Here is a 16,113-nt window from a genome sequence, read left to right as displayed (position 1 = left end):
ACTCACTTGCTCTGCCTCTAATTCTGCAACAAACTAGAGTACAATAGTCATTAATTGCCATCTGTTTCACCCCCACAAAAAGGCTGCTTCTCCTTGAAAGTGAAGGTCAATGAGTTTTGATAAGTGTTGAACTTCTGCACCGACAAGTGTTGCATTCTAGGGAAACCAAAACAGGACCCCCCAGAGAAAGGAAATAACGACAACATCATGTTGAATCTTCAGACTTTCTTACGTGACGGAAAGGAGAAGGTATCTTATACATCTTTGTCTTATATAATCATTATCTTTTGTAACGTGTTGATTTATAATTGAGTGGAAGTGCATGTTGTGAGAGCGATATATGATACATATATGTGTTGGATTGGATGTATAAGATAATTATTGCATCTTTTTCCGTGAACATGTGCTTGGGTTTTATCTGTGTACGTTTTGATAAATAGGTTTATATGTGTCAATGACCATCAAGGACTGTGAAGGAAGTTTGTCTCTATAGGATTCAATCAACATTATCTATGACAAATACATGTTCCATTAATAATCATTATTAACCTTAATTGTTAATGCATTAGGTCCTTTGAATATTTCCTGAGAAGTTGCATTAAGGTCTGTCTGTTGCACTTCTCAATTCTAAGTGACTCCTAGATTATTTCCCTCATACGTACATGAATTGCCTTATCGTATTTTCTTAAGCAGAACCTATATTGAAATTTGAATCCATGGTAAGAGAAGAAAGACTCAAAGTTCTGACTTGAACAATTTGAAGTCTAAGCAGCAAGGTCATGCAAGACTAGAGACCATGACGAGAAACACAAAGCAAAATAAACATCAAGATCCTGGTAAGCAATTATCTCCCACCTACTGGGAACTTAAATGACATATTGGCACTTTAATTATCTAGCTCAGTTCAACTAGAAATGTTATTCTAAGTTGGGTCAACACCATGATTCTCAGTCGATGCATTTACACTATTTGTTGCTTCAAATTAGTATTTTCTATGGTAAATATCTTTTGTGATTTTCACTCTAGTAAAAGTTTTTGTAGGATTGAAGGCTTTATTGTGGACCGTTGAGGAGGCAAAGACTCGGCTTATTCACTCAACAAACATTTCACTTGCTTCAATGTTCTCTAGGTACTTTAAAAGTCTCATGTGTCTTTGTCTTTCTTCTTGTTCATCATGAATGTAATAAGTAAAGAGCTTTGTAATTTAATTGACATATTTTCATGCATAAAGTGTTTTGGGGGGTTTAGGGAGGAAATGTTCAAACTGTGAAGTTAGTAGCATATTGTAACTATCTCAACAAAAAAAAAAAAATGTAACAACAAAGATAAAATTCAATTTATTTCAAGTGAAATAAAGGGTGTGTAAGATCTTATATTAAGTGACATAGATACTCTATTTTTATAATGAGATTTTATTTCTTATATCTAACCATATTGATGGTGTTACATTATTCAAAATTGAACATATTAATATTCATACTTTTAGATTTATAATATTTAGTTTAAACCATAAAATAGACTCATTTAAATAATTCGTGAAATTAAGTGTGACTTTGGATTGCGTTCCAAACTCATCACGTTTGGCGTTTGCGTTCAACAGCTGGGTCCCATGCACTGTTCATGGGACCCAACTGTACGGAAAAAAACAAATTATTCATCATTTAAAAACTGTTTATGGAACCCATGGACATCATTTAAAAATTATTTTGTTACAGTATTTTCAATCATAAGTTTTCAATTTTTAGCAATAAGCGGTATCCAAACAAATCCTAAATCTTCTTAATACGTGAACGATTTCCTTTCTTATCATATAAAGGATTCTTGAAGTTTAAATTATGCAAAGTTACCCAATATTAAGAGATTTAAATTAAAGGAGAATATAGAAGATGGCAATTTCTTTTTTGTACCTCCTTGTTACCTTTCACTTAAAAAGAAGTGAAAAAATAATAATTGTTGGACTATTAATAGAGAACATCTTGACTTAAAAAAAAGAAAAGTAATAGAGAGCATCTTTACAATAAGATTAATATTAAAGACAATTTTATTTTTTTTCACAATGAAAAAAATATGATTAATTTAATATCACTTTTACAGTTTTACTTAAGTCCAATACTCACATAATCTTTACAATTAGTTTAGTATCACTTTCACCGAGGTCCAATTACTCACATAATTTTTATTATTTTCATCTTACGTCAATCATGATAAAAACGTCAAGCATAACATGCTACTTTAACAATGTAAAAACAAGAAAAGAAGTTAATTATGCAAAAATTTTGCCTAATAATACATACCCTTAAATTGGGCTAGATCCAAATTAGGCCCATGAATTCAGGCCTGTTAGTTTCTAAACCCAAAGCATCTCAAATATAAATGGAATAGCCCTTAAGCAAGGCCTATCCATTGGGCCCAACTCATATTAGAAACCCAAAAAAAAAAAAATAATTAAAAATTAAAAATCTAAAAAAGCAAGCTATCTCAGTTTCATTTCAAAGTAAAAAAGCAAAAAATCGTGAGCTCGTATTTGCTTCGCTTTGCTTCTTCTTCACTATTCATAAAACGCAGCACTTCGAGCTTTTCTAGGGTTTCTCTCTCTCAGCGCTTTGAATTAGGGTTTGTAAAACAGGTTACGGCTAGGAATGGACGGAGAAGAGTTGACTGAGCAAGAGACTGCTCTCTACGACCGCCAAATTAGGGTTTGGGGCGCTGATGCTCAAAGAAGGTAATTTTTTTTTTCTTTCCAAAATTTCGCTGTTCATTTTGTGATTTTATTCATTGAGTTCGTTCTTATAGCTAGCTCTGTTATTTATTTATTTTTTTTTAATTTTTAATTTTTAATTTAAATTTAATAATTCAATAATTTGATATAATGCATGAGCATGAGTTAGAAATAGTAATTCGTATTTATATCATGATTTTGTTTAGTTATATTATCAAGTTGCAATTTTTAATTTTTAACTAACAATTTTATTTTATTTGCTTGTTTTAGATTGAGCAAATCTCATATATTAGTATGTGGAATGAAAGGGACTGTTGCTGAGGTAATTCTTAATTTATTAATTTTTTTTTTAAATGTTGTTAGAGTAATGGTTGAATGATTATTCACTGCTTCGTGAGAATTTAAGCTTTTAAGCTTTTAGAATAATCGGTAATTTATTACAGTGTCAGAGTGGTCATGGGTTCTCTCTCATTTAAAAAATTTAAAAAAAAAAAAAAAAAATCATGTCTGGGGTTCTACACTACTTCTAGGAAGCACAAACACTTCATTGGGGGTGCAGTGTCGTATCTATGTCGTACTAGTGTCATACTTGTCTCGTCATGTTATAATTTTTCAGAAATTGCTTGTATTGCCGTGTTATACCCGTCTCCATACCCTTACTCATGTTCGTGTCCGAGCTTCCTAGGTTCTACTAATTAAGGAGTCTGGGCCTATACATGGGGGGAGTGGCATTATAATTATGGTTTAATGATTATGTTTACCATTTCCTAATGATTTGAGGCAATCGGTAATTTATCATATGTATTGCTAAATGTTGGTATATTCATTCTTATTTACTCATTTCAATTATTATGGTAATTATTGTTTGGTGTTGATTTATGTAAGCTCTTTTTTTTGTGGGTAGTTTTGCAAGAACATTGTTCTAGCAGGGGTTGGTAGTTTGACATTGGTGGATGATCGGGTAGCGACCGATGAAGCACTTTTTTCTTCTAATTTTTTGATACCTCCTGATGAGAATGTGTATCGTGGGAAAACGCTCGCCGAGCTTTGTTGTGATTCCTTGAAAGATTTCAATCCGATGGTTCGTGTTTCAGTTGAAAAAGGTTTGCCCCTTTTGTTCTGTTGAACTTGCTGATGTTATATTTATGAGTACAATTTATTTACCAAAGCTGGCCGTGTTACATTACTTAAGTTGCTAATAATCTATATTTTCTAGTGCAAGTCAGTGGGAAGAGATTTGATTAAATCCAAATTTTCAATCTTGCAGGTGATGTGTCAGGCTTTGATGGGGAGTTCTTCGATAAATATGATGTTGTAGTTGTCAGTTGTTGCTCACTTGCGACAAAAGTACAATACAAACTCGTTTTCCTTAATGTGGCGTAGCTTGTAAATGGTTTACTCTTTATATAAGTTTCTTTTGACATGTTTGATTTTTCTTGGCTGCAGAAATCGGTCAATGAGAAATGCCGGAAGTTATCAAAGCATATAGCATTCTATACAGTTGACTGTAGAGACTCTTCTGGTGAAATATTTGTTGATCTGCAAGACCATATATATTCAAAGGTGATCATCTTATGATCATCTTACTCAATGTAAATTTTGTACCTCGTGTTATATGTTGCAGTTGTTTGATATCACTAGTTGATATCTTATTGTGATTGTGTTAACTCTTCTGTGAAAATATTTCCACATCCATGTAAATTTTGTACCTCGTGTTATATGTTGCAGTTGTCCCATATCACTAGTTGATATCTTATTGTGATTGTGTTAACTCTTCTGTGAAAATATTTCTGCACCCATAATGAAAATGCTTCTACATGTGGATTCTAGAATGTTTAGATTAATGACTAATTTTGCATGTGAAAGTCTTGCGTAGTCAAGCCATAGTTGAATGCAAAGTGGAACCTTATTTGCTGTATTAATTTCAAAAGTCTATATAGCACTGTTATGGCTCTGGAATGGTAGATAGCTCATCCAAGGGTTCTCAAACGTCTATGCTTTGACTCTTGCATTATAAATTTCTGACTAATATTCGTATGTTTTAGGTGTTAAGCATCTTAGTTATTTAATCATATTCAGATATCATGCTTGATGAAAGCATTCCTTTAATTGGTGTTGTTTTTATTTGTTGACAGAAAAAACTTGAGGAGACCGTTGAATGCAAACTGCAATATCCTAGTTTTGAGGTATGACTTGGATGCTCATGGTTCTTTCTAAAGATGTCGAGTTTAATTAGTCTTTTTTCTGTACCGCATACTCTTTTCTTCATCCCCACTCTTTCAATGAAATTTATTTACCCAAATCATTTTTAGTTTGGAGGCAGGGAGAGGGATTTAGCTGGAAGAATTAAATCCTTAATCCAAACCTTCCCTTTTGAGTGCCATGGCAACACAATGTGTTGCAACGGCTTTGGTTTCTTTAAGATTCATAAAAGAATCTTGACGCATTAGTTTCATTGCAGGAAGCAATTTCAGTGCCTTGGAGAGCTCTCCCAAGGAGAGTGTCAAAGCTATACTTTGCTATGAGAGGTCGGGTAAATTGTAAAGTTAAAGCTTTCTTAACAATGAACCCCCCCCTTCCCTTTTTTTCCATAAAAAATGCTGCTAATTTTCTACTTTCACAAGATACTACCAATTCATCTGCTATACCTGGTCCTTCTACCATTACTTAATTAAGTTTGAACACTTTGGATAAGAAGTTGAAGGCTGCTTATGGCGTTTTCTAGTGACAAATTTAATATGCCTTTTTTGATTTCATTTGTACTTTTTAAGATTGAATGTAATAGGTTCCAAATCATCTGTATCAATAGAATAATTACTAAATTATCCTCTCTCTTGTTCCAGTGATAGAAAAGTTTGAGGCTGAGGGGCGCCATCCAGGAGACGTTTCGATTGCAGATCTTCCTGGTGTTCTGAAGCTGAAAAAGGAGCTTTGTGAGGCAAATGTATGGTATTTGGAATTTTTTGCTTATGTTTTATGATTGTGTTGTTCATCTTCTAACTCCTGCTTGCATGATATTGTGGCAGTCATTGAATGAATCTCATATTCCTGATGCACTTCTTAAAAGATTGGTAACGGGTACAAGAGAATTCCCTCCGGTTTGTGCTGTCATTGGGGGAATCCTTGGACAGGTGCCATATCGAATCACTTTGTTGTCATGGTTTTAACATTTAAGACATTATTTTGACATAGTTTAGTGTTGAACTTATTAGGAGGTTATCAAAGCAATATCAGGCAAAGGGGACCCCCTAAAAAATTTCTTCTTCTTTGATGCTGTGGATGGGAAAGGGATAATAGAGGACATTTCAAATTCAAACCCTAAAAGTGGAAGCTGAGCGGCCTTTCTGAGGGTAGCTTTTGAAATAGAGGATTGACAAGAGGAATCGGTCGTAAGTTCTGTGTAGGAAATTAAAGAATTTTGACAAGAAGAAACTGACCTGCAATGGATATATTATTGTTCCTAATATTGAAGTTAAGATAACACTACCTTGTTAGAGAGAGACCGATATTTCTGCAATTGGAATTTGCTGCATTGCTATTGAATCTTAAGTTATGATGCATGATGCTTGGAATTGTCATGTTCTTGTTCATTCATTGTTATTCATGTCTGACTATTGAGTTATATGTGTTTTCAGCTTTAGTATTAGTAAGAAACGGAAAAAGGATTCTTTAGTGCATGCATGCTAAAAAGCCATTTTTATGCTTTCTATGCAATTTCCTGTGCTTGTTGAGAAAACTTTACTAGTCCTGAATGGAGCTGACATGAAGTGGAGGCAACAACTGGAGATTAACTCAAGTTTAGTATCATAATGCTCTTATTTTAAAGTACAAAGTTACAAACAATAATATAGTTACGGAAAAAAAAAAAAAAGAGAGGAAAAAGCACAGGAACTAAGAAAGATTGTGGTGCCGAAGCACATGATGAAGTTTTTGACCATAATGCTCTTTCAAATAAACAAAGAACTTATTCAGGAAGCCACAGTGCACAGTTGTTATTATTTGCAGCATGACTGTAAATCCAATAAATCAATATTAACCAAGTAATTTTTGCCACTACTTGTTGAAGTTGTTGACTGTGAATGGTGAGTTTATGCGAAAGTGATCACTAATCACGTGAACCCACCATTCACAGTCAATTGATCACTTCAATAAGTTGTAGAATAATAGTTAGCAAATAAGCTTGGTCCTACACCTATGCCAAGAAAAGTGGTAGTTTCTTTATGTAATTGCAGTATCCCATGTTGAATATAAGGTATAATAGTTATAGATGATGTGATTTATTATATACTAGAGAGACCCCCCCTGGGTACATTACTCTTTTGTGATCATGGGAGGTGGGGAATAGGCATTTAGTCTGTCCTGTAAAGTTAAAAGGGAGATAAAAAGGAAGACGATCACCATTATAGCTGCCAGGACCATGTGGTATATATGTTTGCCTGGTATATGCACTACAGTGCCTCACTCCTATTAAAGCTACATCATTTGGAAATCTAATAATTTGGGTCGTAGTCAATTTATAATTTTTTGATTTTATCAGGATGAAGAAAAGGGTATAACTAATTATTGTCTGCATTCAGTTGTTCACTTTAGCATATGAGGTTCTGATAAGTGGAGAACCACAGGTAAAAAGGCAATAAACCACAGGTAAAAAAACAATAAGTGATTCATCACCAACGACAGAGAATTAAAAGCAAAAGTAATTCCTATAAAAAAATAAAGCAAAAGTAATAATCATTCATCAGATCCTAGGAAGAGAAAAAGGGAAAACTTTAAAGATTGCTAGTCATGCTTTTAAGATAAATCTTATCTATAAATTAAGACCTGCTTGATGGTCCAAATTTGAAATTTATACATTACTAAAAGAGTAAGAGATGCTACAGAGATTAAAAAAAAAAAAAAAATCATAATTTATTAAGGAGACAAGATCCTTTTGATTTTTTTCCAATTTTTAGCCAGATTTGTGATTCACATCATTACTTGATTTTGTGTGGTTTAAATGAGGGTTGTTAAACCATTGAATTTTTTAAATGCTAGATATGTCTCTCATTGCTAAAAATTAGAGAGAATTAGAGAATTTAAGTGGGAGGATTTCTTTCCCAAGTGATAAGTTGTGATTGATGTTATATTTCTTTAACATAATTTTATTATTGATATTACTTTTATTATAGAAAAATTATAACATGTCTTGTCAACCGTTGTAAATTACTCTATGCTCATGACTATGAAACATCTTATAAATCCCATAAACTAATAGTGTGGTGGATTGAAGTGTGTAACCTCTTTTTTTAATAATTTTAATTGTAACTAATGTAGATTCTTATTTATACCAACTTCTTCAAAACAAAATTCAAAATATAAAATCAAAACGTGGGTGGTTGTTCTTATCCCGCTATAATCTCTAGACATTCAAATCAAAATTAGCCTCTCTCTCTCTTCTCCCATTCAAAAACCACACGAAGCACAAGCCATGATCAAATGAGCAAAAAAGGAGAAAGGGACCCCACCATGAAAGGCTATCATATAGAAAAGAAAAGAGAAAAAGATAAACTGCAGCACCAGTTCATGGTTTTACAAGAAGATTGGCATTCCTACAATCAGTCTCACCCAAGAACCCAACGAAGATATTCAACAAACTCTAACCACATGGCTAAATCTCTTCAAAGGCTAGACAGCTCTCCAAGAAGCCTCATGTCTTCACTTCAAAAAAGACTGTCTCCTCCAGAAGGAGCATGGAAAGTGAGGACCAATGATTTGGCAATGGAAGAGATACGTAGAGAAAGAAAAGCAGTCATTGAGAGTGGAAGGTTGAAAGGGCGGCGGCTTTTTGAGGCGGATGAGAGTGAAACTGAGATGGGTTTTGGATGGAAAGAGAAGATATGTAATGGTTTGGCTCAAGAGAGTGAAGTGAGATCAGTGTCCTTTTGTGATTCTGATGATGATCATCATGAAAATGAAACTGGTGGGATGATCAGCAATGTATTGCCTGTTTGTTTTCAGTGCTGTTGTTCTTCATCTTCGTCGTTGTCTTCATTGTCTTCTTTTTCTCTGCGTGATGAATATGTGAAAGGAGAGGTAGTAGTGGAGGACGAAAAGAAAGTGGTGGCAAGTGTGGAGATGAGAAGAGATTCTTATGGTGGAAGTGGTAATGGGAGAAGGTGGATGGTTGTGATGGGTTGGCTTGCTATTGCTTCAATTGTGTATGCAATTTGCATTGTTCCAATGAGGAGCTTTGGTGGATATAGAGATGAACATGAGATGATCCTAGTTCCAACATGAAATGTCTCTCTCCCTCTCTCATTTTGATATTTTATGATTTGAACCAGTTTGGGTGCTAGTAACAAACAATTGTCTCTATCAATCCTTTTTTATTTTCAAATAGATGTTGATGAATTGATGTTTCTTTTCTTCAAAAGTTTCAATTTCATGTTTAGGATAAATTATTTACAAATAAGATCGGTTGCTTTCCATATTCATCTCATATTACATGCTATGCATACACTTGAACATATTAGTAGAACAGTACATTAATTAGAAACTGTGTGCATTGAGACACTCTGCAATGTTTTTTGACATGGCGTACTTCATGAGGGAGCTGGTGTTTGTAACTGTTGCAAGATCTGTTCAAAGCTATCAGTAGTCTTCTCTAGTGGATGTGAATGCATCCCTTCATAGGTTGTCACCACAATCTCTTCATCTTTGGAAAGGCGTTGGATTTGCTTCTTGACATTGCAGCCTTTATGAGTACACCTGTAGTAACTCCTGGAAACAAAATGACACAAAATCAGTTCATTTTCTGCAGGATAATAGTATTGTTTTTGAAAATTTGTCATGCATCATAAAGGTTCCTTATGAAAGAATGAAAAAAAACAACCAGGTTGTGTATCAATTCTCACTAAAATGGTAACACACAGTAGAGGTTTACTGTGCAAAAAACAAGACCATAATAGTTGGAGAGGAGTTTAAGAATGAATGGAAGCAATTTAAGAAATAAGGAATGGTTGTGGAAGTAGGCCAACAATGCAAATCAAGCTCAATGAGATGCTAACATGTTGAGCACATCATGAATGATTTCAGGTCGAGCTACTAACTAGTGACAAAGTTCTTGATTATGATAAGAATTGTACAATTTATAATGCATTTGCCTTTTTCATATATATATATATATATATATATATATATATATATAATGGTTTTTATCTATAGTCTTGGCAATTGCAATTTTCTTTGGCCAGTTGATTTGTAGTCTAGATTATGGTTATGAGCAAATATAAATTCTTTGTCCCACTTTTGTGTTTCATTATATGTTCCACCAATTATGGTATGTCATGAGATTGATTGATATATATATATATATATATATTTTTTTTTTTTCCATTTTAAACTATAGTTATTATATAAGAAAAGTAAAATAAATATATGACAAGTTGTAATTTGTGAAGTATAGAGTGGAACATAAACAGTAAGCCGAAGGATTTGTATTTATTATAAACTATGTTAACCTTTTAACTGTTCTACTTTCTTTCTCTTGGAATAAAGTATACTAGTTAATAAATTTTTTTTTTTTTGGCTGAAAGTTAATAAATAAAATAAAAAGACTTAAAAGGTCTCATTTGAGTTTAGAGATAGGTGATTCTCACAAAAAAAAGAGAAAAGTTTAGAGATAGGCCTGATCCACCGTGAAGATGACAACAAACGAAATAGGGCCTTAGTATACTAGTGTCCAATTCTGTGAATTTTTGTTGACAACGATGTAACAAAGACAAAATGAAAATTTTTCTCAAAAAAAAAAAAAAAAAAAATGAAGATAAGCAAATTCTGCTCATTTAAGTCAATTGAGCAAAGGTAGACAAGTTAATTTTTTTAGTGGTAAGTTATACACTCGCTCGCTCAGTGGGTCTTGAACTTACAAGCTCACTTTTCAACCAATTATTAAAAAATAAGTAAGTACTAATTGAAATATAACTTCTTGATAAGAAGAAAAGTTAACTAAGTTTGTCGAACATAATTATAAAAAAATGCTTCTTTTGGAGCAATCAGATTCAATGAATGGGGGCCATATCCCAGTACTACCCAAGATAATCATGTATCTGCATCTACTATTTCCCCTCACAAAAATGAATCTCTCAATAAGTTAAAAAAAATGGTTAAGGTATAAGTTCTACACGTTAAATGGTACTAGCCTCCTTTGCATGAATCCTAATTTTCAGCTCTAAGGACCTTGTGCTCCATAAAATGAGTATGGCTGAAATGAGAATGTTAAGATGGATAAGTGAATATACACGGAAAAATAAGATTTGAAATGAGGAAATTCGCCTAGAAATAGGAGTAGCCCCTATTGATGAAAAGATAATAGAGAGCCGCTTATGATGTTTTGGTTATGTGCAAAGGAGAGTAACTAATGCACCAGTAAGAAATAGCGAGTTTATCCAAATTGAGGGAATGTAATAATATAAAGAAAGACCAAAATTACATTAGTAGAAGAGATTAAAGAAAAAGACATGTCAATTAAGGGAGTAACATAGAATATGATTTTAGAATCTTTGATAGAGTAAAATGGGGGAAAATAATACATATGATCGACCTTAACTAATATTTTGAGGATTTATAGCTGACTTCAAAATTTTGAGACTAAGGCTTTGTTCGTTGTTGTACAACCTTATGCTCCATAACTAAGTGAGCAACTTAGACATCAATGGTTAAACCACTGTTTTCAAACCTAAACTACTCAGTTGGGGTTGGAGAATCGAATGAAACTACACAGACCTATCTTGTATCAGTCCTAAATACTGTATTAGATGAAAGACTCAACATGAGAATGATTCCCAATTTCCGATTTAAAACCCATCATGAGACAAGAATGTATTTTGCTTACTTAGATACATGCAATCATGCAAAAGGTACACGGGTCATGCATGGTCACATAAACAATTGTTCTTAAATTCTGATTGGAAAAGGGAACAATCAAGCTAAATCATCTTTCTTTACTTAATGAGAGTTTTCCATCAAGTGGAATCACAGAGAATGATGAAGCTAATCATAAAATATTTATATTTCAAATGTTCATAACTTCAAATATTAACTTCAATAGACATGAAATTTGGCGTATGCCTTACAAACAAAAAGAATATGGAATCCAATAGAATTATAAAGATATTATCATATAAATATAATAAAAAATGAAATGAGGCAAACATCACAGAGTTATACTACGCATAATTTGATCATAACCCTCGATATATAACCATAATTTGAAGCCAAGGGAACTAAAAGATGATTAGAAAAAGATAACAAACCTCGGAAATTTACTATTCTTCACTGCCTTTTGCCCATATTTCCTCCATCTGTACCCATCATCGAGTATATCAACATGGCTCCTTGTTTGAAATGCAAATCTGTGCCTTTTGATCTTCTTGTCTCCTTTTGTAACTTTTTCTCCCCTCTCAGAAATGTTATTAGCTTCATGATGTTGAATTCTGGTTTCTGCTTTCATTTTGTCCTTGTTGTTGGCACCATGAAACAGATTCTGAGAATTAAAATTCTCTATGTTTGATGAGGAAGTAGAAGCTGCTGATGAACTAGAAGAACCTAGTAATAACATTTGGTTGTTTTGCATTGGAGCCATGTAGAATAATTCCAAGAACTTAATACTACTTTATTCACTTTTGTTAGGTAGAAAACAAAGATGAAAAGGGAATGAAGAGCGTGTTTTACTTTTATGAGATTGATATAAGAGAGAAAAATGTGGAATTTTGGTGGGCGGCTGTGAAGAAATTTGGGCCATAGAATAGAAGCTAATGTGTACAAGGACGTATATCTATCATGAATAAGACAATGTTTGGCGTAAACTACACGCAAAGTACTGATAGGATTAGAGTAGCATAGTTAGATTAGGATTACCAAACATGAACAGTATTATTGCAAGTTTTTTAGATAAAAAGCGTGTCTGGTTTTGATTTTGGAGAGTCCGAAATTACTTTGCTAGAAAGCTTGAAGAGCCGGACAAGTTTGGAGAAAAATCAGACAGGCTTTAAAAGAAATTAAAAAATAAGTTTATTGATCGAATAGTAAATAACAACTTATTTGAATGAAATTTGACAAAAATGTTAAGAACATAAAGAAAGTGTAATTCAACAGTTAGATTTTCAAATTTTACATCTAGTAAAAAGATATAGGAGTTGGAAAGAAACCTTTTTCGAAAGGGCCTTAAAGGTTAAAATTTTGAATTTTTAAGAAAAAAAATAATTAATTGATCATATCTTATAAATCTATAACTTTAAATCACTATTCATTATTATTTTCCACACACTCAAAATGCTAAGTTTTTCAATTAATGTTCTATTACAACAATACTAAACAGACACAGTATGCTGATTACTGGGCTCAATTGGTTACATTACATAGGTAATGTGTTCTAAAACTTTATTGAAGTGTATAAAGGTTTGCACAGTTGATTTGGGATGGTGTTTCTGCCTAACTTAAGGTTGTCTTTATCTGGTCAACCTTAAAATGAAAAGGACTACGGTATGTTTTTAGTAGGAGTCCTGCATTTGAAGCCAAGCTGTGCTCAATCTAACATGTGACAATGACACTATTTCAAAGTAGAAGTGAGGGACGTGTGGAAGAAATGGAATATTTGAAATGAAATGGATAGGCAACGGTTCACATTACATGAGAAAGTTTCGTAGCACACATGAAGACAAAAGGAGAAAAAAATGTGATCTTTCGGTGGAATGTAGCAAGCATTCTAGTGAAATCGTATGAGCCAACTTAAACACCTCCACTAATTGAGAAGGTATTTTGTGCATCCAGTATATGCATTGTGGGGTCCAAATATTATGAGAGATGATGCCTCTGTAAATATGAGATAATTATTGTCACCAACTTATCTCTAATGTGAATTGGAAAATTTCAAGCTTTGGGGTAAAAAATCATAAAGTTGCAATTTGATAAGCTAGTAACCACTTTTTCTTTAAAAAATTGCTGCACAAAACCACATGTACATAGCCATAAAATTATGTTTCTCATGCTCCATATTTCTTTTGGCTCCGTGTAATATAGGTCTGCTTTTGCAATAGTAACCTTGCACCTTTATGTCAAGAGAGGCTATTACGTTTTTGGGTATGGTGACATGATATTCTCCACCAATAAAAATAAGTTATTTAATACAAAAACATGACATAAAGTCAAAAACCATGTAAAAAGGTTCATTATCCAATATTAAATGGTTTGGAGTACCATGTCAACTATACCACAGCTATACTCAAAACTGTTAAATTTCAACAATTTGATTAATGGACACCAAGGGGTATTTACAATGATGCTACAATGCATTTTCATCTCCTCCTATCATTTTAGTACTCCCTACCTTATCAAAGGAAATTCAAATTAAAAAAAGAAGAAGAAATTCATAGTTCAATGATCTTTGACATGCCAATCCTATTATGTAAGTCTATTATGTAAGAGGTAATATCTAGTGCACAAAACTCCCATTTTTTACTTTCTTCAAATCAAACAACAAGACATCTAAAGAATATAGTGACATGATATTCCACACCAATAAAAATAAGTTACTTAATACAAAATATGACATAAAGTCAAAAACCATGTGAAAAAGTTCATTATTATTATTTTCCACACACTCAAAATGCTAAGTTTTTCAATTAATGTTCTATTACAACAATACTAAACAGACACAGTATGCTGATTACTTGGCTCAATTGGTTACATTACATAGGTAATGTGTTCTAAACCTTGATTGAAGTGTATGAAGGTTTGCACAGTTGACTTGGGATGGTGTTTCTGCCTAACTTAAGGTTGTCTTTATCTGGTCAACCTTAAAATGAAAAGGACTACGGTATGTTTTTAGTAAGAGTCCTGCATTTGAAGCCAAGCTGTGCTCAATCTAATATGTGACAATGACACTATTTCAAAGTAGAAGTGAGGGACGTGTGGAAGAAATGGAATATTTGAAATGAAATGGAAAGGCAACGGTTCACATTACATGAGCGAGTTGCGTAGTAATGACAAATAGAAATGCTTGATGAAGACAAAAAAGGAAAAAAAAAAAAAAGTGATCTTTCGGTGGAATGTAGCAAGTATTGTAGGGAAAACATATGAGTCAACTTAAACACTTCCACTTATTGAGAAGGTATTTCGTGCATCCAGTATATGCATTGTGGGGTCCAAATATTGTGAGAGATGATGCCTCTATAAATATGAGATAATTATTGTCACCAACCTATCTCTAATGTGAAAAATTTCAAGCTTTGGGGTAAAAAATCATAAAGTTGCAATTTGATAAGCTAGTAACCACTTTTTGTTTAAAAAATTGCTACACAAAACCACATGTACATAGCCATAAAATTATGTTTCTCATGCTCCGTATTTCTTTTGGCTCTGTGTCATATAGGTCTGCTTTTGCAATAGTAACCTTGCACCTTTATGTCAAGAGAGACTATTAGATTTTTGGGTATGGTGACATGATATTCTTCACCAATAAAAATAAGTCATTTAATACAAAAACATGACATAAAGTCAAAAACCATGTAAAAAGGTTCATTATCCAATAGTAAATGGTTTGGAGTACCATGTCAACTATACTACAGCTATACTCAAAAGTGTTAAATTTCAACAATTTGATTAATGAACACCAAAGGGTATTTACAATGATGCTACAATGCATTTTCATCTCCTCCTATCATTTTAGTACTCCCTACCTTATCAAAGGAAATTCAAATTAAAAAAAAGAAGAAGAAATTCATAGTTCAATGATCTTTGACGTGCCAATCCTATTATGTAAGCCTATTATGTAAGAGGTAATATCTAGTGCACAAAACTCCTATTTTTTTACTTTCTTTAAATCAAACAATAAGACATCTAAAGAATATAGTGACATGATATTCTACACCAATAAAAGTAAGTTACTTAATACAAAATATGACATAAAGTAAAAAACCATGTGAAAAAAGTTCATTGTCCAATAGTAAATGGTTTGGAGTACCATGTCAGCTATACTCCAGCTATACTAAAAAATGTTTCATTTCAATCATTTGATTTATGGACTCCAAATGGTATGTACAATGATGCTGCCCTGCATTTTCATCTCCTCTTATCACTTTAGTTCTCCCCACCTTAGCAAAGGAAATTAAATAAAAAAACAAAAAATCACAGTTTAATGATCTCTAACATGCTAATCCTATTATGTAAAAGGTAGTATCCAATGCACAAAACTCTCATTTTTACTTCCATTTAATCAAACGACACTAATTGAAAGAACCTCATGTCCTCATTTGGTGAGGATAACAGCACTCTAATTGATACAAAAAACATAGAGGTACAAAGTAATACACCAGCAACACTGATAAATAAAACATAAGGAAATAGGAACCAAAGTT

At 32.9% G+C, this 16,113-nt stretch overlaps 3 protein-coding genes across 3 annotated transcripts; 2 read left to right on the top strand and 1 right to left on the bottom strand.

Moving 5' to 3' along the window:
* The first annotated feature begins 2,476 nt into the window (after positions 1–2,476).
* LOC115965929 (SUMO-activating enzyme subunit 1A-like) lies at positions 2,477–6,343 on the top strand. Its single transcript, XM_031085245.1, has 10 exons — positions 2,477–2,722; positions 2,990–3,041; positions 3,624–3,822; positions 3,987–4,066; positions 4,166–4,282; positions 4,855–4,905; positions 5,181–5,247; positions 5,563–5,663; positions 5,746–5,850; positions 5,932–6,343. Exons 1-10 carry the CDS (start codon positions 2,640–2,642, stop codon positions 6,052–6,054), a joined length of 978 nt encoding a protein of 325 aa, XP_030941105.1. The 5' UTR covers positions 2,477–2,639; the 3' UTR covers positions 6,055–6,343.
* Positions 6,344–8,105: 1,762 nt separating this feature from the next.
* Positions 8,106–9,057, top strand: LOC115962896. The gene has a single exon (XM_031081776.1). The coding sequence runs from the start codon at positions 8,195–8,197 to the stop codon at positions 8,993–8,995; it is 801 nt and encodes a 266-aa protein (XP_030937636.1). The 5' UTR covers positions 8,106–8,194; the 3' UTR covers positions 8,996–9,057.
* Positions 9,058–9,101: 44 nt separating this feature from the next.
* On the bottom strand, positions 9,102–12,437 carry LOC115962897 (probable WRKY transcription factor 43). Its single transcript, XM_031081778.1, has 2 exons — positions 12,013–12,437; positions 9,102–9,478 (listed from the first exon to the last, which is right to left on the bottom strand). Exons 1-2 carry the CDS (start codon positions 12,339–12,341, stop codon positions 9,301–9,303), a joined length of 507 nt encoding a protein of 168 aa, XP_030937638.1. The 5' UTR covers positions 12,342–12,437; the 3' UTR covers positions 9,102–9,300.
* Positions 12,438–16,113: the final 3,676 nt, after the last annotated feature.

Source organism: Quercus lobata, chromosome 10, assembly GCF_001633185.2.
Source record: "Quercus lobata isolate SW786 chromosome 10, ValleyOak3.0 Primary Assembly, whole genome shotgun sequence".
NCBI classification, from domain to species: Eukaryota; Viridiplantae; Streptophyta; class Magnoliopsida; order Fagales; family Fagaceae; genus Quercus; species Quercus lobata.
Note: the sequence above shows the minus strand (reverse complement) of the source record. Positions and strands in the feature narration are given on the sequence as shown.

Bases quoted from the DNA above. Each gene is read 5' to 3' on its own strand.
- LOC115965929 (XM_031085245.1), top strand. From the start codon at position 2,640: ATGGACGGAGAAGAGTTGACTGAGCAAGAGACTGCTCTCTACGACCGC. The intron at 3,042-3,623 runs GTAATTCTTAAT...TTTTGTGGGTAG, and splicing joins TGAAAGGGACTGTTGCTGAG to TTTTGCAAGAACATTGTTCT. The intron at 4,067-4,165 runs GTACAATACAAA...TCTTGGCTGCAG, and splicing joins GTTGCTCACTTGCGACAAAA to AAATCGGTCAATGAGAAATG.
- LOC115962896 (XM_031081776.1), top strand. From the start codon at position 8,195: ATGAGCAAAAAAGGAGAAAGGGACCCCACCATGAAAGGCTATCATATA.
- LOC115962897 (XM_031081778.1), bottom strand. From the start codon at position 12,341: ATGGCTCCAATGCAAAACAACCAAATGTTATTACTAGGTTCTTCTAGT. The intron at 9,479-12,012 runs GTTTGTTATCTT...TTTTGTTTCCAG, and splicing joins AAGAATAGTAAATTTCCGAG to GAGTTACTACAGGTGTACTC.